Here is a 26,623-nt window from a genome sequence, read left to right as displayed (position 1 = left end):
ATGCAGGAGGCTGTGGGAGGTGAGACTGAGTTAGGGGGAAGAGTCGAGCCTAGTTCCTCTACTGGTCACCCTGCACAGCAGGAATCGGAACAACTGAGAGCAATGCAATGTTCTTCCAAACCCAACATTGATCTCTGTCCACCTCTCATTGCTATAAAAAAAGGTAAGGAAGAAAATAATGTTAAGTATTTCGTGTTGGATTTGTATGGAAAAAAAATCCAGGAACAAAATGAGAAATTAATTATTAAGTAGAGTGTTTAAGTTTATAACAGGTACTTACATATACTGGGTGGATACATGCTATTCTGAATGTGCCAGTGTAGGGACTGCAATGTGCAATTCTCAGCTTTATAAATAAATATGTACATATAAATCAACAAGTACTGAGAGTACTGCAGGAGCTGGCGGAGGAGCTTGCCAAGCCACTCTCCATCATCTGTCAGCAGTCCTGGTTAACAGGGGAGGTCCCTGATGACTGGAGGCTTGCCAATGTGACGCCCATCTACAAGAAGGGCCAGAAGGAGGATCCGGTAAACTACAGGCCTGTCAGCCTGACCTCAGTGCTGGGAAAGATTATGGAGCGGTTCATATTAAGTGCGCTCAACAGGCATGTGCAGGTCAACCAGGGGATCGGGCCCAGCCAGCATGGGTTCATGAAAGGCAGGTCCTGCTTGACCAACCTGATCTCCTTCTATGACCTGGTGACCCATCTAGTGGATGAGGGAAAGGCTGTGGATGTCACCTACCTGGACTTCAGCAAAGCCTTTGACACTGTCTCCCATAGCATTCTCCTTAGGAAGCTGGCAGCTCATGGCCTAGGCAGGTGTACTCTTCACTGGGTAAAAAACTGGCTGGGTGGCTGAGCCCAGAGAGTTGTGGTGAATGGAGTTAAATCCAGTTGGCAACTGGTCACAAGCAGTGTTCCCCAGGACTCTGTTTTGGGGCCAGTCTTGTTTAATATCTTTATCAACGATCTGGATGAGGGGATTGAGTGCGCTCTCAGTAAGTTTGCAGATGACACCAAACTGGGTGGGAGTGTTGATCTGCTGGAGGGTAGGATGGCCCTGCAGAGGGACCTGGACAGGCTGGACCGATGGGCCGAGGCCAACTGGATGAGGTTCAACAAGGCCAAGTGCCGGGTCCTGCACTTCGGTCACAGCAACCCCATGCAGCGCTACAGGCTTGGGGAAGAGTGGCTGGAAAGCTGCCTGGCCAAAAAGGACCTAGGGGTGTTGGTCGACAGCCGGCTGAATATGAGCCAGCAGTGTGCCCAGGTGTCCAAGGCGGCCACCAGCGTCCTGGCTTGTATCAGGAATAGTGTGGCCAGCAGGAGCAGGGAGGTGATTGTCCCCCTGTACTCAGTGCTGGTGAGGCCGCACCTTGAATACTGTGTCCAGTTTTGGGCCCCTCAATACAAGAAGGACATTGAGTTGCTGGAGCGTGTTCAGAGAAGGGCAACAAGGCTGGTGAAGGGTCTGGAGCACAGGCCTTACGAGGAGCAGCTGAGGGAACTGGGATTATTTAGCTTAGAGAAGAGGAGGCTGAGGGGAGACCTTATCGCTCTCTACAACTACCTGAAAGGAGGTGGTAGTGAGGTGGGTGTTGGTCTCTTCTCCCAAGTAGTTAGTGATAGGACGAGAGGAAATGGGCTCAAGCTGCGTCAGGGGAGGTTTAGATTGGATATTAGGAAAAATTCCTTCACAGAAAGGGTAGTCAAGCATTGGAGCAGGCTGCCCAGAGAGGTGGTGGAGTCACCATCCCTGGAAGTGTTCAAAAAATGGGTAGATGTGGCACTTGGGGACATGGTTTAGTGGGCATGGTGGTGTTGGGTTGATGATTGGATTGATGATCTTAGAGGTCCTTTCCAACCTTAATGATTCCTGGTTTTTACTTCCATTAAAAATAACCCAGCCACCAAGCCAGGAAACATGAAAATGCTACTCTACCCTTAATTTGTTTAGTGGTGGACTTGGTAATGTTAGGTTAATGGTTGGACCTGATGATCTTAAAGGTCTTTTCCAACCTAAATGATTCTATGATTCTAAATGCATGTATTTTTTTTTTATATATGTGTATTTACAGAGTCATGCACAGTGCAACTGTCATCCCTTAACAGATTTCCTAGTGTTGTATCATAGTAACTTGATTAGAACTATTTTTCTGGAATTAAAATGAGTAGTACTCTATACTATGGTATACTCTGTCGTATGGCATGTGGTATCTCTTTTCTGGAATATATTAAGTGTGATAATAGTTTGAATAATTAGTTCAAAGATTATTGTACTGTCTAACCTGATCCTCTTCCACAAGGTCAGGGAATCCTTAAGCAAAGTGGGCATATGTAAATCCATGGGCCCTAACGGGATGCACCCACAAGCACAGAGGGAGCTGGCTGATGTCATTGCGAGGCCATGTTCAATAATCTTTGTATGGTCGTGGCAACTGGGAGAGGTGCCTGAGGCCTGCAGGAAAGCTAATGTCACTCCTGTCTCCAAGAAGGGCAAGAAAGAGGGCCCAGGGAACTACAGGCTAGTCAGCCTCACCTCAGTCCCTGGGAAGGTGATGGAGCAGCTAATCCTGGATACCATTTCCAGGCACATGAAGGACAAGAAGATGACAGGGAGTAATCAGCATGGATTCACCAAGGGAAGAAATGCTTGACCAACCTCATTGCCTTTTGCAATGAAGTGATTGGCTTGGTAGGTGAGGGGAGTGCAGTAGATACGGTCTACCTTTTCTTCAGTAAGGCTTTTGACATTATCCTGTTGGGAATTTTTTATTGTGCCCCTTGAGGTGAATTAAACACACATTTATGCTGAAATATAAAAAAACACATTAGTGAACAATGCATTGGACACTCCTACTGCCATATCTGGTTCTATAAGAAGTCTGCTGATTCCTTATACACACTTGCACCGGCACCAGTCCTGTGAGCATCAGCATGGAGCACCTTAGCCCAGCCTTGGGTCCATCTCCCAACATCAGCTCTGCTGCCCAAAGGTAGATCCTGAGCCTGGCATTCCAGGATGGCTACAAGACAATGCTGTGGCTGTTCCTTATCTCATCACCAAGGAAAACTACACTCCCTTAACAGGGAGTTGTTCTTTCTCTGGCATTCCTGCTTCCAGCCAGCTTAACCCCTTCTGCAGTTGGGCCTCCATGCCAGATGGTTCCTGGGTCACAAATTACCACTGCTGAGCAGTTACAATTTGAATTTCCCCTTCACTCCTGTAAGATCCTCAGAGAGAATGTAATGAAGTGTGGGCTGGATGAACAGGCAGTGAGATGAACTGAAAACTGATTGAACAGACAAGTTGTGTGGTGATCAGTGGCACAAAGTCCAGTTGGAGGCTAGTAGGTAGCGGTGTACCCCAGGGGTCAATACTGTGTCCAGTCCTGTTTAATGTCTTCATTAACAATCTGGATGATGGCGCAGAGTGTACCCTTAGGAAGTTTGCTGATGACACATAACTGGGAGGGGTGGCCAATACACCAGGGGGTCATGCTGCCATCCAGAGGGACCTCGACAGGCTGGGCAGTTGAGCTGACAGGAACCTCAGGCAATTCAACAAGAGGAAGTACAAATTCCTGCACCTGAGGAGGAACAAGCCCAGGCACCTGTACACGCTGGGAGCTGACCAGCTGGAAAGCAGCTTGGTAGGAAAGGACCTGGGGGGGGTCCTGGTGGACACCAAGTTGAACATGAGCTGGCAATGGGCCCTTGCGGCAAAGAAGGCTAATGATACCATGAGGTGGATGAGGAGGAGTGTTACCAGCAGCTCAAGGGAGGTGATCCATCCTCTCCACTCGGCACTGGTGAGACCTCACCTGGAGTACTGTGTCCAGTTCTAGGATCTCCAGTACAAGAGAGACATGGACATACTGGAGAGAGTCCAGTGAAGGGCCTCAAAGATGATGAATGCACTGGAGCATCTCTACTATGAGGAAAGGCTGAGAGAGCTGGGACTGTTCAGCCTGGAAAAGAGGAGGATTAGTGGGGGGATCTCATCAGCATGTATAAACACCTGAAGGGAGGGTGCAAAGAAGATGGAACCAGACACTTCAGTGGTGCCCAGTGACAGGACCAGAGGCAATGGGCACAAACTGAAACACAGGAGGTTCTCTCTGAACATCAGGAAACACTTTTTCACTGTGAGGGTGACCGAGCACTGGCACAGGTTGCCCAGAGAGGTTGTGGAGTCTCCCACCTTGGAGATATTCAAAAGCCGTCTGGTCATGGTGCTGGACAACTGGGTCTCAGTGGCCCTGCTTGACCAGCGGGGTTTTGACCAGGTGACCTCCAGAGGTCCTTCCAATCTCAACCATTCTGTGATTCTGTGAATAATACATTATAATCAGGGGAAAAGAGACACAATCTGTAAGAAAATTTATAAGGAAATCAGTGCTATTAGAATATTAATTTTAGTCACAATCTCATAATTTATTTAGAATAGATTAAACAGTAGTTCCTGAAAGTTTAGTGAGCTGACATTAGCACTACTGCATGCTCCACTGAGGATCCTATTTGCTGCCAAGGATGGGACCTAAATATCATCTTCTGAGAAATAAAATGGTTGCTTTTTCTTGGACTAAAAGCAAGCTGTAGCAATTACAAATAGTGTTGTTCAGTGTTTTCAAATAATTATCTTTCTGAAGCTAACTAAACCAGTATTTCTGTTAAGGAGAGATAAAGCAATATTTAGGAATGCTTTGTAATTGAAATTTTTAAAAGAGAAATAGTGGCTGGCTGGAGATAAGTTACTGTACTTAGTATCAGGAAAACATAAATACTCTTATTTGTTAGTTAAATGACTTAAAATATTCAAATCCTAATTTCTAGGAAAACCAAAAGCATGCAATAAGTTTTTTATTAAACAAAGGGCTTCAAAAGCTCTTAAGGAGGCTTAAATAATCAACAGAAGATAGTTACACACTCTGATGATATATGTCCTGTTTTTATTGCAAATACTAGCAATCTTACTGTTCAGATATTCCACATGGTCAAGCTGTGTTTCAAGTCTCTGCAAGTAGCAAGTTTGTCAGAAATGCATGAGACTGACAATCAGAATTTAGATAAAGAAGTAGCAAAAGAGGAATAACTGGTGACAATAGCAAGTGTGAAAAGTGACAATATTTCAGTCTCTATTTTTTCCAGAACTGATTTCTTCAAGCTAGTACCTATCAGTAGGGATTGTTTGCAATTGAACTTGAGATAAAAGCCATTATAAGACATCTTTTCCCCCTAACAGCTTCTAAGGATTTCTGCTGAGGCACAGGTTTTCTAATGTTCCTTTCACGTCTCATTTTCCCCAGCCTGAGAAGAAGTTAGCCAGCAGATATTAAGACACAACATTACAGGTCTTGTAAATGCATTTGTTGTGCATGTACCTGAATAATTAGAACTTGTCACTTCTTTTAACTAGACACAGAAAGTAAGCATCGTAGATGTGGAGGGGACCTGAAGACAAGGAGCACTGTGCTAGGATCTGCTGTCACAGGATCACCTTTGACTACTGTTCTTCCGGCAAGTGTTTTCGTGCTAAAATAGGTGGTGACTCAGCTACCTTTTGTCTGTTAAATTTTCTTCTGTACAGATTATTCTTGAAGTCTTCATTGACAAAAGTTTGACCTAATACTGGTGGGTGCTGAGTTCCTTCAGTCTCTGTTAATTACAAGGAAAAAGAACAGTGAACCAGTCAAAAGTGTACAGTGTTAGGCCATTTACTTTCTGTGCTCACAATGTGTGTTTCTGGGATTTTGGTTTTGGGGTTTTTTTTGATCAGCCACTGGTTAATCCCCTTTCTTTGCCAAGATGAAAATTAATATTCGTTAAGAATACTTGAATAGGGTCATGCTGCATCAGGGAAGGCATATGCAGAACAAGACATCCAGCTGTTGGCATGGAAGTCAGAGATGATAGAAGTGACATTGATGAGCTGGGACCTACATGGGAAAAGAATGAACAGTGAATCAGAAAAGATGTAACTTTTAGAGACATCAGAATGGTACTGACCAACAACTACAGGTGTTCAGGCATACTTGGTGTCTCAAAGAGATGCAGGTAGAGACAGGAGTGATGTAAAACATCCATTCAGAGTCTGGGGTAAGACCTAAAGGTAGGAGGCAAAGATGGACATTGGCCAGCTTTTTGGCTTTTTAATCCAAGAGTAAATGAGGATTGATCAATTACAATCACTAGTTTAGAGTACTGGTAAGATGATATAATTTATCTTTGTTTCTCTCCAATAAAAATTGTGAGGTACAGAGACACTCCAGACATCCCCAGACTCCAGATATTCATGTTGGTGGGAGCTGTGTGTAGAAGGAAACGCTCAGTGTGGTGACTTTTTAACCCGAATCTTTAGTTGTCTATATAGCTTCTGAAGATTATCTGTTGACTTGAAAATGTTATTCACCATATCTATTTTCAGTCTTGTTCACACTGTTATGAAGATTTTACAAAATCCTTTGTCTACATAAATTAATTTCTTTATCATTCAGTTACTACCTTTATATGACCTACGTATTAAACATCAATTGTATATTTGTTCCAGTGGTGACTGATTTTATAGTGGATTTGTTTTATTTGTTTCTTTTGAGGTAATAACTTCATACTATATATTAAAATGCTGGCAGTATAGAGAGAGATCTGGTCCCAAGTCTGGAATATAGACATATAGAAGTTTGGAAGCTGGATTCACAAAGCTGAAATTTGAATTAGAGCCTTCATAGTGCTAAATTTCTACTGTGACCTTAGCCTGGATCCACATCTGATTGTGAGGTCCTGATCTAAAGTTTCTGATCTGAAGTTTCCATCGTAGCAGCTTTATACTGAGAAATAATTATGGCCTAACAAGTTAATTATTACTGATCTTTTCCCTCTGCATTCCTTAGATGTAATTTTTTATGTTCCTGCTTGAAGTAGTTTATGAAACCAGCTTAAAGATCAACAATATAAAATACAATCCTTAAGTGAGGAAAAAGAATCTCTCTATAACAAACTTTTATTTTCTAGACAACTGGTAAGAAAAGTATAGTACTTTCCAGTGAAACTAGGAAAGAACTAGCCAAGCGAGCCAAAGTCACCAAAGAGGAGAGAAGAGCTCAGATAGATGAAAGACACAAGTATTTGATATCCAGATTAGCAGATGGGATAGGCTTAAGTGAGCAGCAAGTGGAGGAGGCTGTTATTTCTGATGACAAGGTAAATATTAATTAAATTATTATTATTAAATATATTTCCAAAATTTCCAGTCTTTTGAAACTACTTCACAATTAACTACAAATGTAATTTTGTTTTTAGTTTCAACTTATAGAACAATTCTTTGCCCCTAGTGGACTTAAAAAGTTGCTCTTCTTTTACCAAGATGTATTGCAGGTATGTTTCTGTTATTACTTCTGCAAAAGCAAAGTTGCACTTTTTAAAAAAAAAAATCACATGACACTTGAAAAATTCAGAAAAATCTTAACAGAGGTTTTTTTGCTATGCATGCCAATGTGGAAAGAACTTGGATCTCATTGTTTAGATACTGCCATCTTGGCTTACATGAAAACAGGAGAATGCTCTGTGGCATGGTTTGATACTGTTCTTGTTTTCACAAAAGAAGACTTAAAAATGGCCAAGACTTCAAAAATTATAAAGATAATTGAGGCAAAGTGTTCACAGTGTTCAGAGTTTAAAAATACTAGATTAGCTAACATAAGTATTATAGGAATGGGCAAACTGTCTGTATAAGAACCATTTTGTCTTCTCCTTTTGGTTTGTACTGCACCAACTCCACTATGGACAAAGCACTGATTCAAGATGGTGAAAAATGATGGAATTTCTTTCTAAACTAAGGTGGCTTCAAGTTCAGATCTGTCCCGTTCTGCAGAATATAATCTTAAACTTGGAAAACTGTAACTAGAAATAAGGTAGTTGTGGTCCCCAAGATGTATTTCTCTCCCCTTATTTTGAGGAGAAGCCTCTTCATAAAAAGCAAAAGCATTTGTTCAGCTTCCACTGAGTGTCTGATATCAGAAGGTGCCAAGCAACCTTGAAATTGCCTAACATGACTGTTGTAGGCTTCCTGAACTGCAAAGCGATTCCTCAGTCCTTTCAGGTTATGCCATTGAGGAGCCATGTTAGGGTGGGCTAACTCACCATGTGGTGGTATTTGAGGCTTGTTGGGGAGAAAAACTGATTGATAATGCTTGATCGTCCGTTAAGTGCAAGAATGAATTACAGATTTGTTATAACCTAGATAAGTTAAAAGAACTTTTGAGTGTGACTGGAATTGCTTAGAGACTTTGCAAAACACAGAATCAGCTCAGCTGTCAAAACAGTTTAATCTGTTTTTCCTTTCACCGGGACTGTGCGTACACATTTCTGGGATGAATGTATTGTTCTCTGACTTAAATCAAGATGAAACTAAAAATGTTTAAATCATTTTCCTTGACTGACAAGCCAAAAATAAATGTCCAGCTTGGGTTAAGTGAAATGTTTCATTTCTGCATTTAATTTTGTTTTATTTTGGTCTTTTTAACCATTAAAATATGAATTTATGAAAATTTTGTTGCAAAAGCAGCATAGCATACAAATAAATGTTTCTGATGGAAAGTATGAATGCCATCTCTAGCATCTGCCACCCCATTCTGATGAGTCAAGAGATCTCATTAAATTGACTGTTCTGTCAACAGTTTGATTTCAAACATAATGGAGAACTGGAGATTACTCAGGGGCAGTATCACACGTTTGCCCTGTTCTTATCTATTTTTGGTCATTCTTGGAGACAAAATACTGCCCTGGGCAGACCATTGGACTGACCTAGTAGGCAAGTTCTTACCAAGATTTGTCAAAGATCCTTTCTTCAGTGCTGCTCATGTCTCTTTTTCACCATCCTGGGTGCATGATGTTCACTTGAGACTGTGCATAGGGGTTAGAAGATGCTGATTTGGGGTGGAAATGGGGAGCCACCACTGTGTATCACACATCACATGTTTAGTCTAGCAGGAGCTAGACTCTTTGGGAAGAGGCCTCTCCTTCTCAAATTTGAAAGAGAAATATAGAATCATAGAATCATAGAATGTTTTGGGTTGGAAGGGACCTTGAGAGATCATCGAGCCCAACCCGCCCACAGGCCTCTTCCACATTATTTTCTGTTACATTCTTCCAAGTTTCAACAAGTTGTTTTCCAAAGTGCATGCCAAAAAATTAGAGGGAAGCAGGTCTTGATCAGGCTTAAACTTTTTTGTTGCTTCAGAGAGAAGAGGTTGTAGATACATCTCAGTGGAGAGGGACCAGTGGCAGCAAGTCTTCTCAGAGAGAAAGTTTTTCAGAGTGATATATGGTTAAAGACATGGGCAGAAAACTAAATTTCTTTGCATTGTTGGCAGGATCTACCTGACAGTTCCTTGTGAGTCCTGCTCACAATTACGTTATGACTTTGGAGACCAGGCACATGACTCTTTCTGCGAGACATCCAGTTTGTTTCCATGGAGGAAGTTGCTCTAGGAAACACTTCACTTTTAAAGTCATTATATTTTCTGAGATTTTTTTCCCCTTCTTTGATTTTTTTTCTGAAATAACAGGCCTATGAAACTGTTTACTGAGGATTGTGAGATTCATGCAAAGCTTATTCTCCAGATAAAGCCAACCTCATGATTTCTATCTGGGAATTACTAACTAATTTGGAATGAGCTTAGTTATAATTCACATATTCAAATAGGCTGAGGTATCTGTATGATAATAGTTTTTGTTTTATTAACCTCTGATTTATAATTTAATTGCCAGCAAAAATTGAATGCACCATTGAGGTCAGATGGGTCAACAAACAGTTTGCTTCAGAAGAAGTTATTTATTACCATGGGTTCTACTGAGGTATGGTTGAAAAATTCATTAGATGACATTTGAAAAGTAAAATATTGAAAAACATAACAGTTGTGCAGTGTTAAACAGTTTTTTATAATTCTTGGATAGATATTTAAGTACTTAGTCCATGCTCTTATTATGTAAGATCTCCCAACATTTCTCAAGCTGAGGTTGGAATTCACCAGTAAAGAAGTAGCGATTAATGGATTTGACTACCTGAGAGGAGAGCAGGTCAAATAAACCCTTGCTAAAAAATTGCAGATCCTAACATTTTGGTTAATGACTACATGTTTAAGTATTTTCCAGTGCTTGTGCACTTCTGGTTTAAAAGTGCAGTTCTTCAGTGGTTTTGTATTTCTTTTCATATAGTATTACTGCACATTACTCCAAAAATACCTTTAATAATTCCTTCATTCCATTCAAATTCTTATAACAAACTTAGTGTAATGTGTAAGCATTATTCAGCAGCGTATTCAGAGTAGCCATTAAGATTTCTGATTACTTTTCTTTCTTTCCATCTCTTTTGGGGGGAATCCGGTGTACCATATACAATTTTCTTTGAATAAGTCATGGTGATGTTTCTTTTTTTTCTTTCCCTCAATGAGCTTATATTAACATTGTTATGTTAGAAGAGACATAACTGAAGAATTCTTTCTTGCTTTCAGAGAAGAAGTGAGATTCATTCATCTGCCAATTGGACCAATTGGAATGGCTTTTCAAATTTGTTATAGTTGAATTATTATTAGATTTAATAGGTTAAAAGTAAGCATTGTTGCAGTACTGATTTGAAACTTTTACATTACTTCAGTCCATCAAATAGATGAAAATACATGTCATAAAGGATTTGGATTGGAAGTTTTCAGTAATCTTTAAGTTCCTTTTTTAAAAAATGAAATAAATTTCATTCTAAGGTGATCCATTCTAGTCTAGGTATCTATGAAAAGTACTCTAACTGTTTGAAAGGTGAGGATATCTTTAGTTTTCTTCAGTGAATTTATGTTGGCAGATTCAGAAAGGGATTAGACTATCTCATGGATAGGTCCATAAATGGATACTGAAATGACTAGACAGGAATATGTCATCTAACAGCTCTCATACAATGGTTGCAGGTAGTTGGGGAATACAAGAGGAATGGAGGCCGGGAGGCAGCCTAGCTCACAAGCTCTCCCTGAATTGCATTTTCTTGGTAGAGATGCGATACTGGACTGGTCTGCCCAGAAGGATATTTTTTACATTCCTATGTCAGATGGAGAAAAAACAGTGTTTGATCTGAGAGGGACAGATTTTCAAATATCCTACAAACAGTTCACTACTTTTTTGAGTAATTAATTTTTTACAATTTTGTTTTCAGCGCATTTTTAAGTTGTTAAGTAAATTACTTTTACTGTACATGTATTCTTTTTAACTGTATGCATTTTGTCCTTTTTACAGAATGTTACAGGAACTTGTGCATTTTTCCTAAGGACATCAGATAAAGTTATAACTGCATCAAATGTTTCTCAGGTCAGACCAAAATCTGAATAAGTTTTTATGATAAAGTAATGTTATAATGATTTGGAAAGTAGCTACTGCAATATTATTAAAAACAAGATTTTAATTAATAAAAAATCATTATTAATCAGTCATTAAAAATATAAATTTTAATGGCAGTAGGAAATAAAGACCTAAATGAGGAGATTTCCTTTTAATTAATGAGCCTAAATTATGGAAATGCTGCACTTAAATAACTGTATCTTTTAAACTTTTACGATGAAGATCATACTTGAAACTAAAGTAAAGTTTTCCTGCCCCAATAGCTTTAGTTGTGTATAAGAAAAGTACTTTAATAGCCTTTTCTGACTTTCAGAGATACTTATGTTCTTGGGAAATACTTGCAATAGTTTTTCACACAGAGCATCCAGATAGTAACATCTAAGAATAGACATTAAAGAAAAAATGTAATAAGCCTGAAATCATATTCTCAAAAATATTGATGCACTCATTTTTATGCTGTACATATTTTTTTCTTATTCATCACTAATAGGTTGATGTGTTCCATTTGAGCAGGCCAAAGCTGTAGTAAGTTTGTTCTCCAGCTATAGTAATGGAAATTAGTACTTCAGTTTCTGTCAGGCACTTGCTTTATAACAATATTTTTACAAATACCTCATCCAGGGGTGCAAAAGTAATTTCTAGGCTTCCTCTTCTCGCACCCTGTCAATCCTGCTGTGCTGCTTCAGTTGTGTACCTGTCAGAATGGTTATCCAAACTTCAGTCAGCTGCCTTGGTGCCTCCTCTCTGTGGTTCTCTTCTGATCATCTTTTTTTGGTAGGGGCTGTCATGTAGCTGTCATCAAACTTCATTCCTTATGTGAGGCAATATTTTTAGATGCTATAGAAGGTAAAACAAGCTGTAATTTTCAGTCAGCCAGTCTTCACTCTCATGAGGCTTGGAGCTCGGGCTTCGACTGGTTTGGCAAATTTTGGTTTATCCTGAAGAGCTGTGTAGGAACAGTTGGAAGGAGAGCCTGAGACCCCCCTAGAAATACATGGATTTGCCCCCTATTTTCTCAAGAGGAATAGCTGAATCTTCAACAACCTGTGGAAAGAAATGGATCAGCTTTTATGTCAACCTTGCCCTAGAGATTCAGAAGTCTTGACAGACTTAATTTTCCCTGTCTCCCCCTCCCTGCAACAAATGCAAACACTGTCATATGCGAGAAACTGGCATTGTTAAAAGCATCTGAAGGGGAAAAACAGAGGTCAGTTCATTTCTTCACTACCCTTCTGTCCTTTCCTTCTGCTATTTTGTTAGCACACCCTCTTGCAGAAGGAAGTAGTTAGGAGCATTTCCTTGTTAACAACCTTGTGGGCATTGCCTCTCAGGGAACATGTTCAGACATGCAAAGAAGCCTCACCTTTCTCGGAAGCACTTCTTCAAGCAGAATGATGCCTTGATTGTCATCCCCAATTCCTCCACTTTTTGAGAAGGAGCTTTCTACCATCTTGTACTCTAGTGGGATTATAAAACTGTAATATTGTTAGGATGTAGTATTCCACCTATGCATAACAACTAAATGTCTTAAATGCTCTCCTTTTGCGTGCAAGTGGGGAACTAGCGAGAAAAACGTTAGTGAAATTAATAATCAAGATAGCCAAGAATGTCAAAGTCTCTACAAAAATTCATTTGTAGTTGCCATTCCTAAAACATTCTGGAATTGCTGTCTTTGCACAGGCAAAAGTTGGGAGTAGAAGCTTCCAGGGCAGAACTCAGTACGCTTTCCCTCGTATCAGTGAAGCATTCATTATGATGAAGGCAAAATCAGCATATGTGTACAGTTCAGAAGTTCTGAATGAGACTCCTTCTTTGCTAAAAAGAGACATACCCAGAGTTGAAATGGCTAGTCAGTGTGGGTCATAGAAAGCATGTGGCCCGTGTTCAGGATATATACATTTGTAAGCAAAATGCCAGTCGCAGAAAAGCCAACCAGTCCATAAGCGGATAGCATTGGGAAAAGATACAATCCCTCGCTTCTTACAATTTATGCTTTATGTTCTGCAGTAAAATTCCACTCACCAGTACTGTCTCCCCCTGTCCCCAGCTTCAGCAATTCACTGCTTCTTGCTTCACATTAACTAGAATAGACTAGAATAGACTATTTCAGTTGGAAGGGACCTACAACAATCATCTAGTCCAACTGCCTGACCTATTCGGGGCTGACCAACTTAAAGCATGTTATTAAGGGCATTGTCCAAATGCCTCTTAAACACTGACAGGCTTGGGGCATCAACCACCTCTCTAGGAAGCCTGTTCCAGTGCTTGACTACCCTCTCGGTAAAGAAATGCTTCCTAAGCATAAGTTCATTAACAATGAACTGGAGAGAACTGTGCAACTGAGAGGGGCATTTCTTGCCTGATACATTTGTTGTCCTATTTTAGGCATTTATGATAGATGGAAGCTGTTCCTCTAAAAGAAAGATATAGACATGTAATTGTCTTAAGATTTATTAATGCGTTGATATTAAATGGTTAATTTTAATTGGTTGCTGGAGTGTTGCTACAATATCGGACTCACTCTTCTGGGGGCTCAAACTTAAGGGCAAGTCTTGGAATTTCCAGTTGAATTTTAGTCTGTGCTCAATCCAAATTCAGTAGCTTGGGGGGCAATATCCTCATGGAACCTAAGTAGTTACAGACTGTATATATGTCTGCCATGTGTCTGAATTTCACTCAAGTAGTATAATATTGCAGAAGTTTATATGCACTCTGCTAATTTTTGTTTCTTCCCAAAGGAGGTGAATTTTGGCATATTTGATTGTACTAATGGAAATATCCTTCAGGGCCTGGAATTTTTCTTGTCCCAAATCATGATACCAGCACTTAAATCCCAACAGGTAATCAAATAGCTAGTCTTTTTTCTCAAGAACATGTGGAATTAAGGCAAGTGGCTGCTGCAGTCCTGTTTGTGCATCATTTGAACATAAAACAGATGATACAAAAAGATACAAGTCTAATATAGGCCTTTATGGGAGTCATGCAATTTGTATATAAGCGTTTGAAATTCATATAGTTATTATTTATTTTCAAGCAATAGCACCAGCCATAATGCTCATGACAAAGGAGAACATAGCATAGCAGCCATACTAAGGTAAAACTGTGATGACTTAATTAAAACTAGACTAAGCCTGGATTGAAAGAAGTACCAAGTCCTTCTGTCAGCACGAAGGATCAGTCCATGATTTTATTCTAGACCATGGACAGCAAGCACTGTATCACAGCTGGGGTATCCAGCTTCTTTGAGTTGTCCTTGTTCTGTGGCACTCAGAAAGCACCACAGTTGGTTCTGTTGCTTCCAGAAGTACACATTCAGAGGTAGGAAATATAATGAAGCTCAGTGTCTGTCGAGAATGATGGTGTCATATGCTGTTACCATATGCTACCATTTCCTGTCACCCAGGAGCAGGAAGAGAGATTAGAATCTGTTTTCTCTATTCAGAGAGCGCCAAATCAGGCTGAAAAAAAGACAACAGTTCAGTGTGAAGACAGTGAGAGCCGGGAGACATTTTTATTTCTTGAGAGCCTCTTCCTTGTTTGTCTTTTCTTGTCTAACAGAATAATTAAATCAATGCACACTTTAAAGTATTTATGTTATAGTACAGATGACTGTTTTTTAAAGGGCATACTGATAAATTTTTATATACTGCCATGAATAAGAAATACTTTCTAAGGAAAAACAAGATACCTTTTGTGTCAAAAAACAAAGTGTGACCCTCGTTTTACTTTTTTTTTTTTTGGCATAAATCATAAAATAATCAGAACTGGGGAGCTGTGAAAGAAGGCTTGAAGAACAGCCAGATACAAGACTTTCTGTATTCAGTGGATAAATTTGTGGGTACTTTGTCATCATCAAGACAGAATATAGAAGATAAGATTCAGCTCACAAAAGTGGATATTGATATTTATATCAGCAACTTACAGAACCCATCTGACTACATAACTGCAGGTGAGTAATTCCTACAGCAAAGCAAACACAATGATGCTGTTTATAAAATAAATTTTATGTCATTAATAAAAATTTACTTTGAAGAATTAATTCATCTTCCCTGAGCTGTATACATTTTTCTGCTTACTCTTGCCAGGTTTCTGACTGTAATCATAAAATCATCAATCATTTGCCCATCCTTTAATTCATAGATCTTAAAGGATTATGTAGTTCCTTGACATATCATGTACACAGTGGCCTGTGTTCCTCCTAGTTTGCTGGCCAAGTAGCTGCTGAGTGAAGCCATCTACTAGAGTGTATATTCTTCAGTTTCTTTGATACTGGGGAAATCCTATCCAATATTAATTCTGGCTTTGAGGGCTGTGAGTCAAAACAAGATGTATTTATAAAAAAAAGTATATACATATATGTATATGTAAGAAAAAGAGTAGTTATGTCTCTTTGAACAATACCTTTCCACCATTTCTTATCACCACATGGATTTTCAGAGTGAAATAATGCCAAACCAGTCAATTCTCTGCAATCTCTCTCAACCCTACATGAGCCTATGTCAGGACAGCTTCCACAGAAGAACTAGTGACTCTTAAGATGAGGCAATAACGTTATATGGCTGGACAAGTTCTTTAGACCCATTTAGTAGTACAAGCTCCGTGAGTCCTAAGTATAATGCACCAACTGACTCTTCCAGCAGCTAGAGCAATCTAGAAGATGTGCTGACTTATAAATTACAGGGTTTTTTTGTGACTGTTAATAATGGTGTCGGTTACATGATGCTTTTAATGTGGAAGAGGCTGCAGTGGCAGAAAGAGAGAAGTGTGAAGTAAGCCTTTACTTATGAAATACAAGCAGAAAAATACACACATAATAGTTAATGCATTTCTTGGACCACTGAAACATGATTCTCCAAAACCCACATAGCTGTATTTTGTTTTCCTTATGAACTCACTGTATTTTTAACAGTTTCCATTGTAAAGGATATGCAGTAGTAACAGAGTAGGTACATACAGGTTGTATGTGTGTGCATCTTGTTGTTAGTCTTAATCTTTTCCTGTTGTTGGTCAGTGATTTGAATATACTCAGCTTACATAGACTCTCAGCTTACGTTTGCCAAGGATGTTCGCTTCTCTAGTTAAAAATCTGTATTTATTTCTTGGTACTTATGAGACTGTCCCATTCTATGATTTTGAAGGCCGTAACACAGTGGTCACTGAGAAACTTGAAGAAGTGGTCATGATTTGGATCAAACAGATCAGACAAGTTTTAGTGGAGAGTGAACAAGTGAGAAGAGAAGCTGATGACATTGGCCCATCTGCAGAGCTGGAACACTGGAAGACAAGAATGTCATCATTTAACAGGTTAAATCCCTGGATTATTTTCAGAGTCTAAAAAAAAAACTTTTAAAAAATAAATGTAAACTTTCATTCCAAAGAGATATTAAATGTGTTTCTTTCTTCAAAGCCTTTTAGATGAGATCAAGAGTTCAAGAGTAAAGAAAATTATAAGTATTCTTCAGGCAGCGAGATCAAGGACTTTAAAGCAGTGGCAAGAGCTGGTAAGTACAATGTTTTAATAAAAGTTTTAAATGAGTACAGTACTGTATTTGTAATACACATAGAACTGAACACAATGCTAAAAACAGTTTTGAGTGTTTATGCTGGTTTTGTACTGTGTTACATTATCTGTTTGTTGAAACATACAACACCGATGATTCTGACGTTAAATAGATAACTTGAAAAGAAGTCAATGCTTCTGTAATGTGTCTGTCTTTATGTAGTGGGCGGAAAGGTTGTGCGAAAGTAAAGCAATGCAGCAATGCAACATTTTTCTGTCTCTCTCCAGCTGTACCCTGCGCAGGCCAACTGTAGAGATGTCTGAAGGTTCATCATATTACTTTTAGAATTATTGACAGCTGGCTTTTTGTAGCATAACTGCTACTTCAGATAAGTGGATATCTGTAAAGTAAACCTATCAGTCAAAATTGTAGGCAAACCAGAAAATAATGCTGTAGACCATGTACAGCCAATCAGATCCCTCAAAACACCAGAATGTAGATCTTCCAGCACTTAAGAAGGTATTCTACTGTTTTGAAAGTAGACCAGGAAAACAGTATCACCTTACTGACTTTTTGATTTTGCGCTTAACATATTTGCAGACTTTTGTGATAAATGGAATTTGGATGAGAGTGTCTGTACAGAGCCAGTACAAGCCAAGGATGATGAACTAGATTTCTTTCTGCATACAGAATTGCCTCCTAAGTACTGGATAGTTCCAACTGTCATGAACAGAAGCATATACAGGCATTAGTCGTGAACTCATTTGCCCTAGCAAGTGTTTGTTAAAAAAAGATGGGAAACACCCTGGTACATTTCAGGGATCTTGTCTAAGTCCTGTAGAATGGGTACCATGCTAAAACCATTCTAAAATGTAAGTCGGGTTATCACAACCACACTGTTGTACTTCCATCAGGAAGGAAAAACTTTTGGGGTCTAAGTAAGGAATTCCTCTAAATCACATTCAAAATGGTGCTGATTGCCAGGTAGATCTTACCAATTTTTGCATGTAAAAGCAGTTATTTCTTATGTAAAGAAGAAATGGCTTATTTGAGAGAACTTCTGTGAGAAAATGTTTGCAAGATGGAATCATAGTCTTGTGGTAGCATGCACTGTAAAAAAGCAAGAACCTGTTCAGTAAATTTTAACAGTATTAATTCTATTTCTTTTTTTTTTCTCCCTTCAGGATGGTAATATAACAATTGCTGCCAATGAAGCTAAAGACAACGTGAGATATTTATATACATTGGAAAAATTTTTTGGTCCACTTGCCAAAGCTTCACCTGTAAGTAGTACTCTAAAGGCACTTAACATGAAATTCAGAAAAGAAAGGAAAGGCTTTCGCTGCTGAAAGAAAGGTGTTTCTCCTTTCACTATGTAACTCCTATGCTTAATGATTAGTGGACAGCTCAACTCCTTTGGCATTAGTGAATTGAGTTTACAGATTTTGAATAGGCCATAGATAATACTACTTTTTGTGTAGGGGACAGTTTTCATTCCAGAAGATAATTGAAGGGCATGAGAAAAATAAGCAAAATACTGTGTTTTTTCTAAACCTGATGTCGGACTGAATTGTCTTTGTGAGGTTGGGCCTTACGTATGGTACTGTCGTGGTTTAGCCCCAGCCAGCAGCTAAGCACCATGCAGCCGCTCACTCACTCCCCCTGCCCTGATGGGATGAGGGAGAGAATCGGAGGAGTAAGAGTGAGAAACACTCCTGGGTTGAGATAAGAACAGTTTAATAATTGAAATAAAGTAAAATAGTAATGATAATAATAACAATATAATAATGATAATAATAATATACAAAGCAAGTGATGCACAATGCAATTGCTCACCACCCACCAACCGATACCCAGACAGCTCCCGAGCAGTGATCGCCGCTCCCTGGCCAACCCCCTCCCCCCGCCCCCCCCCAGTTTCTATACTGAGCATGACGTCATATGGTATGGCATAGCCCTTTGGTCAGTTTGGATCAACTATCGTGGCTATGCCTGCCCCCAGTTTCTTGTGCACCTGGCAGAGCATGGGAAGCTGCAAAGTCCTTGACTAGCATAAGCAGTACTTAGCAACAACTAAACCATCAGTGTGTTATCAGCATTCTTCTCCTACTAAATCCAAAACACAGCACTATGCCTGCTACTAGGAAGAAAATTAACTCTGTCCCAGCCGAAACCAGGACAGGTACCTCTTCCTGTCTCCATGCTTCAGTTAGCAGTTACTCATGATTGTTTTAATATATATATTATAAAATGATCTTAAGCCTTCAGTTGAGCTGAAATTGGGCAGCTTCCACTTATTTTACAGGTTAAAGCTGTTTCTCTTGCAGGTAGCATGTATTTACTGTCATCCTGGTTCAAATGATAAGACTTGTTTTCATAACCATGTGGGTCTCAGATTTCATTTTTTAAGTGAGAGCATGAATTTTGAAGATACAGCCACCAGGCAAAACTGTCTAAGCTTACATGGTTCGGAAGATTTACACATAATCCAGCTGCTTACAGATTTTCTAAAAATTGTTTTCAAAGCTTAAGCTCTGCCTGAATCCATTGTGCAATCTTATGTTGCTTTTCTTCTGCAAATATTCACTGTTCTGCCATATTGGACTTGACTTTTAGGTACCATGCTTTATTTATCCATTTCTAGACTAGTCACTGTCTCTTATTCTGGGTTCTCGGTATATCTGGCTTGCATGCATTTCTGTGGAATCTTTCTGTGGGACAGAAAACTCTGTAGTTCAGTATCCTCAGTAGAGAGAGATTATTGTTGCCTTGCCTCCCCCTTCTGGATTTCTCTTCTGTACAGATCGAAGCAAAATAAGCAAAGGCCAGCTTTCTTCTTCTTGTCCTTCCTACAGCAGGCCAACTCTTTTGTAGCAGTGTATGACTTCTTTTCCTCAGGTGGCATATTCCTTTGCAGAGCAGACTACAGCACCTTCATATACTGGAGGCCATGGCCAAAAAGAGTACAGCCTCTGTTTTTCCCTTGGAAAGTTCCACTCTGGAAGAAGATCTATTCATTTATTCATTACCCATTCCCCATTGTTTTCTCTTAGTCATAGTGTGTTAGGTCCCCACAAATGAATTGGATGGTCCTGTTCATAATGAGATGTCTACAAGAACAATATGTTACAATCAAAAAGATGTTTATCCACTGACAAACATATTCCCAGAGCCATCACATTTTCCCTTGTGTTCATTTTTAAGAAATTCGAACTGCTGACTCCCATTTTTTCCTGTTGTAGGTAACAATGATGGAACATGTGCCCAGTTTAATGAACACTGTATGTATGATCTACTGTACATCACAATACTACAACACATCAGAGCGCATGACATCTCTTCTTCTTAAAATCACTAATCAAATGATTAACACATGCAAGACGTACCTATGTGAAGGTGTTTCAAAAATCTGGGATCTGGACAGGTGATAGAATTTTAATAATTTCATCTTCTTTTGTTAACACTAGTAAAGTAAAGTAAAATTATAGATTAGTCATCAAGATTATTAAAAGGTAAATTTAAATAGTCCCTTGTCCTCCTACCAGCTCTGATTCCCATGTTAATTTTAAGCTTCTGACTACTCATTTTGTGTAGAATTAAGTACTCTGCAAAAACAAATTTACTATGTGTTGTGAGAAAAACTGTTATTGAAAAGCTTGTAACGTATATCAGTATACAACACTCGATATTTTGTCCCCATGGCTTTTTTTAGACCAAAACACACTTGAGCAATTAGAAGTGGGAGCTAAGGTTCTTCATAAAGAAGCTCCGAGGACAGACTGGCAAAATTCCATCTAAGTTTTGTATTTTGCTGTTAGTGGACAGGAAAGGCAGTTTGAGGAAGGGGACAGTATATACCAGGACCAGAATCACAATTTGATTGTACTCTGGAGCAAGGTAAGTGGATGATAGGATGGGACTCAGACTTGTATTTTCTGAGTTTTCCATGGAGAATGCTGTATGAGCAAATACATGAGGAGTGTTAATAGTGCCAATGAGACACCTTAAATTTAAAAAGCTAGATTTACTGTAGGTTTGCTAGTTAGACATGCCTAAGACTAGTTTTGTTGTTCCTTTCTATTGTTCTTGTTACAGCTATTAGTGTAGCAACAGTCCCTGGTTTTCAGCAAATGTTAGGTACTATACAGAAAATGAACAAAAAGTTTGCGTCAGCTCTAAGGAGCTTGCAATCTAAAACATAAGAAGATCTTGCAATCTGAAACATAAGAAGTGAATGGTGAGATGGGGGGAGGAAAGAGGGATGGAGAAAAACAGCAATCATGCAGTGTTGGTCAGCTGGAATGACAGTGTTGTCAGCAAACCTTGTGATGCCTTTGGATGTTTTGTAGGCATCACTGGCAGGAGAACTAAAGGAGGGCTTTCAAGGAAGGGACAAGTTAGCTGCTCTGTGGCTACTTGCAAGGAGCTGCTCCCAAGTGCTACTACATACAGCATAAGTGGAAGCACAGAACTGTTTGTATAAAACTTAACAAGTGGGTGGTGAATGCTGATGTCACTGGCAAGAACAAGTGTATCTGAAGGATGAGAAGTTAAGTGGAGATAGCCTAGGAAGAACACATACTATAGGAACAAGTCAATTATTTTCATGCAAAAGAGAAGGGGGAAACCACAGAGACGAGTTAAGATGAACATGACATCTAAAGTTACCAACTAGAAAAGTAATGATTGGAACAGTCTCTTGAAAAAGTGTAAATGGAGCAAGATTATGGTTACTGAGGTGTTGTGGTTTAACCCAGCAGGCAGCTAAACACCACACAGCCTTTCGCTCACCCTCCCCCTCCCCAGTGGGATGGCAGAGAGAATCAGGAAAAAAAAGTAAAATTTGTGGGTTGAGATAAAGGCAGTTTAATAGGACAGAAAAGGAAGGAATAATAACAATAACAATAATAATAATAATAATGATAATAATGATATACAAAATAAGTTATGCACAATGCAATTGCTCACCACCCGCTGACTGATACCCAGCCAGTCCCCGAGCAGCGATCGCAGCCTCCTGGCTGACTCCCCCCAGTTTCTATACTGAGCATGACGTCATATGGTATGGAATAGCCCTTTGGTCAGTTTGGATCAGCTATCGTGGCTGTGCCTGCTCCCAGTTTCTTGTGCACCTGGCAGAGCATGGGAAGCTGAAAAAGTCCTTGACTAGTGTAAGCAGTACTTAGCAACAACTAAACCATCAGTGTGTTATCAACGTTATTCTCATAGTAAATGTAAACCACAGCACTATACCAGCTACTAGGAAGAAAATTAACTCTATCGCAGCTGAAACCAGGACATGAGGTGAGAAAGAAAAGGTGTTACAAGCTTAATCAAGACATAGACAGTCAGGATGTCTGTGCTTAAATTCCAGCCTAGTTAAAGGTGACACTGAGGTAACAGGCTAGGAGATATAAAAGTCAATGTGACAAATAATTTGGATTTCTCCTGTATTTTGCGGTGGGTAAAGGGAAGTTTTTGGAAGTTACCAGTAATCAATTAAGTACTGGCTATGTTTATCCTAAAGAATTAATGTAAATAAAAGTAGAATACATTTTTTGTTTATTCTAGCTGAACTTATTTTTGAGACATTCTTCTCATTTACTTATTTGCTGCTGCTGTCCCTGCAAAAATTTCTGTCTGTCCCAGTTAGTGGTTTCAATCTATAAAATCTGACTCTCATTTTAATTCCCGATGATCTTTTGGAAGACAAAAGACAAAGCCAAAGTGGAGCAAGAGTCTTGGGTAAATGGCTTATAACAAATTTCCACACCTCATCTGTATTTCTTGTGTATAGTAGTACTTTAGGGTTGATGAAGAACTGTGTATAAGATGTAACTATCTGTGGCCTTAAGAACTGAGATCTTCCTGGTGCGTCTTTGTAAAGAAACAAGACTTTCCTCATGCTTACTGTAGTCTGGAAAAATACCTCTCCAGTCTTGTCCGCTTAGAAAAAACAAAGAAACAAAGACAGACCCATCAGCAATACCCAGGTTACAGAACATGAGAAATGGCCAAACTGCAGGCACTCGGTAGCCAGGGTTTACCTGATGTAAGTCCTTTCTGGACTGGAAGTTTTGGGTTGATGACAGTAAAACCTTAACTTAAAAATATCCAATCTAGATAACAAATTTAAAACAAAACCTTGTAATATAATCTAATATTTTGAATGCTTTTCAGGTAATGTATAATTTTTTGTTCTTATTTTGCAAAATTGCATATCTGACTGAAACGTTCTGGTTTTATTTATACTCTTTTGAAGACCTCCTTAAGATGATTTTCTGTCTCTGTGCTTTTTTCCTCAGGCAAGAATTGCTAAAGAGGATACAACAATGCATTTCCCTCAAAGAACAGTACCAAACATCCTTTCAGAGAATTAGGGAGGCGCTAAAGGAAAATCCGAGTGAAAGGCAATTTGATTTCAGGTAAATAATTCGCTCTAATATTGAATCATATTAATTTATACAATTTATAAATGAGATGTCATTATATCTGCTGGCCAGCAGAAAAGCTAAATACTCAGTTAAAATGTAGTGTTTATTATAATCAGAACATGACCAGTGACAGGATTTTGCCAGTCACTTGTTGATTTAGCAGATGCCAAGGGGACTTCAGGGGAATTTATGCATGTGTTAATTTAATACATATGTTTATGTATGGTCTGAAATCGCAACAGATTTGAGTAATGAATATAAGTGAAAAGACTCCAGGGGAATTTAATGAGCTTTGGGCTGGGTTTTCTATCACAATGCCAAGGGGAGTTCTACCTGTATTGGCACTTAAAGCATGGAGCATTTCTTGGTGTTGTACATTCACATTTTGATCTCCTGCAAATGTCTTATTTAAAAGAGTAACTCCTGTAAAATGTGGTAAAGGCTTTTAATTGACATATATAAGGATTAAGCATTTTCTGGTTTATAGCCATTAGTTTAAAATGTTTTTTGCTTGATTTCTAATTATTACAGCATAGATTTTTTTATGTGAAACTTGGTAGCAATTCTGGAAGAATATATGTAGGTTAAATATATGTGGCTACATCTATTACAAATAAATTTGCATAACAATCCCTCTGGTTTTTTTTATTGTTAGTGAAAACTATATATTTGGAAAATTTGATACATTCTGTAAACGTTTGGAGAAGATTTCAGACATGAGCAATATTATGGAAAGCCTTTTAGAGCTCCAGCATATAAACATAGAAGGTATTGAAGAGATCAGTACTCATTACCAGAGCATTGCTACAAACACCAAATCCAAACGGTATGATGTTCTGGATCACAGAAAAAAAGAGGTATATACATTCAGCACTTGTCTGACAGTCAGTCCCTTAATTCTATACTTTTCACGGGAGTTATGCAAAGAAGATTAAATTTTATAACAATGCATATAGTATTTTGCTGTAATAATAATAATGCATTCATATCTTTAAATACAATTTGAAAGTGTTTGGGTAAATTTGGCTTTTATTTCAAATGTTTTTGTTAATTTTTGATAAACCAGGTTTTGTGTGATAGGTAATGCTTCCAACAACTTTTCCTAAACTTGTTTGTTTTGAAATGTATGTATATTTGAACTGCAGACTGAAAACTAATTCAGGCAGGTCAATGCATTGAATACAGTTTATTTAGTTGCAAGAGTTACTCAGTGTTACTGAAAATACTTAGTGGAATAGTAAAGGCAGTATTATAGTAAAGGTAGCAAATGCACTTAGATGAACATTTTAGAGGGAGAAGTGAATGATATCACCCCCAGCGCTTGGTAGGGTGGTAAAAACAAAAGTGTTTTTTCAAGTGCTTCAGACTCATGTTTTAATACATCCTGCACACGCTGGAATTGAGCTGCTTTTTTTGAGCTGTAGCCTGCCTGCTTTGCAGGATTGATAGCCATACAATAGAAGTGCTAGAAATGTTGACTTAACTCTCCTGCCTTCCTGAACTGTAGCTTGCAAGTGTCAGGAACTGTCCTTTAAACATTTCAGTCTAGAGTACCTTTGGCTTTCTTTTAACTGGCTGATGGCTTACATTTCTGTAATACTTGCTGTGTGGTTCTTTTCTGAAAGAGAACATTCACTGGTAACTGGAATTTGAAGGTGTTTAAAAATTGTGTGGCTTTTCTACGCCTAAATGCTTGGAGCAATATATATTCTGGACCATCTTCGCAAACTTGGGGAGTGCTTTCTTCAAGAGGAAGTTTGCATTGAACTCTTTTTGTAGGTCCTCAGTTTTTTGGAGTTTTAAGAAAAATTATTACAGATAACTACCCAAATTATTACAGATAAATATCCTATTTCTAGTTAGAAGCTGTGGAATTTGGAAGCCCAGTAGAGGTGAGGCTGTCACAGTTCCATGTCCCCAGGTCCACTGAGCTGTGAGGCTGAGCGTGTAATTCCTAATAGGCATGCACGCACACATGCACACAATACATTTATAGACGGGTCTGGCCGCACAGCTCAACATAAGCTGAAAACACAGCAATCGCACAATTACAAACAGTATTAATGGCCTCATCCTGTACCTCTCTGGCTGAGCAGGAGGAAAGCCTGTTAGTGGAAAATATATATACCTGGATCCCTCCAGTAGCCGGTCTTACACACTCAGTCTGTCCAACAACTGGCCCCTGGATACCCAGGTCTCCCCAGTTCCTGGACGTACAAACCCCGCCAAGGCCCACAGCCCCACTCCAGTTGCCCGTACTCAGACCTATACACACACGTGCACAGACACATGCACTATGGGTCCCTCCAGTAACTGGTCTTAGGCAATTGGTCTACCCTCTACCTGACCCCTGGATCCCCTTGCTGTCCTGGTTGCTGACACACAGAGACACACACATGCAAACAGTTCTTGTAGCTGGTCCAGGCTTATAACTTTATCCATAGCTGACCTTCAGACCCTACCGTCTTTCTGGTAGCTGGCCTGGGCCTCCTGACCCCTCTGGTAGCCAACTCCTAGACCACTCTGGTGTCTTTAGTATCCAGCCCAGACTTATGGCTGCTCCAACACTTGGTTCCTAAGCCTCTGTCCTATTTGCTGCCTAGTCTGGTTTGGTATTCTCTAAGCATTATATGCGACACACCCACCCACACAGTATGCACATGCTCTGGTGTTTGTAGTTGCTGTGATCCATGGCTCCTACCCTGCTTGCTGATGCTTGGACCTCAAGGGACTCCAGTCTCTCCAGTTGCTGACTCTACAGGTGCACAGGCCCCAGTGACCCATGGTCTCCATAGAATCATAGAACGGTTTGGGTTGGAAGGTACCTTTACAGATTATCTAGTCCAACCCCCCTGCCATGGACAGGGACATCTTCAACTAGACCAGGTTGCTCAAAGCTGCATCCAACCTGACCTTGAACACTTCCAGAGATGTGTCATCCACAATTTCTCTGGGCAACCTGTTCCAGTGTCTCACCACCCTCAGCGTAAAAAAATTCTTCCTTAGGTCCAATCTAAATCAGCTCTCCCTGGGGTAGATGTAAAACCATTACCCCTTGTCCTATCACCACAGACCTTGGTAAAAGTCTCTCTTCATCTTTCTTATAAGCTGCCTTTAAGCCCCTTCCACTCCTGTTGCTGGGACATAGACTTGCATACACACTCATGCAAACAGATGAGAGAACCCTTTCACCCATGAAAATGGCTAGAAATGGAGATAAGTAGGAAGACGAGACAGACTGTGCTAATCAGGTGCAGGGCATGGCCAGACAAGTGTACAGACCAGCAACCCATTCACATGTGACC

General features: G+C 39.5%; 1 protein-coding gene across 1 annotated transcript in view; it reads left to right on the top strand.

Annotated features, from left to right (window-relative positions):
* LOC104036568 (dynein axonemal heavy chain 5-like) overlaps positions 1-26,623 on the top strand; it is a 175,276-nt gene continuing 148,653 nt past the window's right edge. The window contains exons 1-14 of the mRNA XM_075704666.1: positions 1-163; positions 5,424-5,524; positions 7,016-7,204; positions 7,304-7,378; positions 9,773-9,859; positions 11,282-11,353; positions 14,122-14,223; positions 15,146-15,332; positions 16,522-16,687; positions 16,791-16,884; positions 18,069-18,167; positions 20,127-20,308; positions 23,190-23,309; positions 23,974-24,175. Of these exons, the coding sequence (XP_075560781.1) occupies positions 1-163; positions 5,424-5,524; positions 7,016-7,204; positions 7,304-7,378; positions 9,773-9,859; positions 11,282-11,353; positions 14,122-14,223; positions 15,146-15,332; positions 16,522-16,687; positions 16,791-16,884; positions 18,069-18,167; positions 20,127-20,308; positions 23,190-23,309; positions 23,974-24,175 (1,839 nt within the window). The remainder of the gene's footprint in view (positions 164-5,423; positions 5,525-7,015; positions 7,205-7,303; positions 7,379-9,772; positions 9,860-11,281; positions 11,354-14,121; positions 14,224-15,145; positions 15,333-16,521; positions 16,688-16,790; positions 16,885-18,068; positions 18,168-20,126; positions 20,309-23,189; positions 23,310-23,973; positions 24,176-26,623) is intronic.

This window comes from Pelecanus crispus, chromosome 2 (assembly GCF_030463565.1).
Source record: "Pelecanus crispus isolate bPelCri1 chromosome 2, bPelCri1.pri, whole genome shotgun sequence".
NCBI classification, from domain to species: domain Eukaryota; kingdom Metazoa; phylum Chordata; class Aves; order Pelecaniformes; family Pelecanidae; genus Pelecanus; species Pelecanus crispus.
Note: the sequence above shows the minus strand (reverse complement) of the source record. Positions and strands in the feature narration are given on the sequence as shown.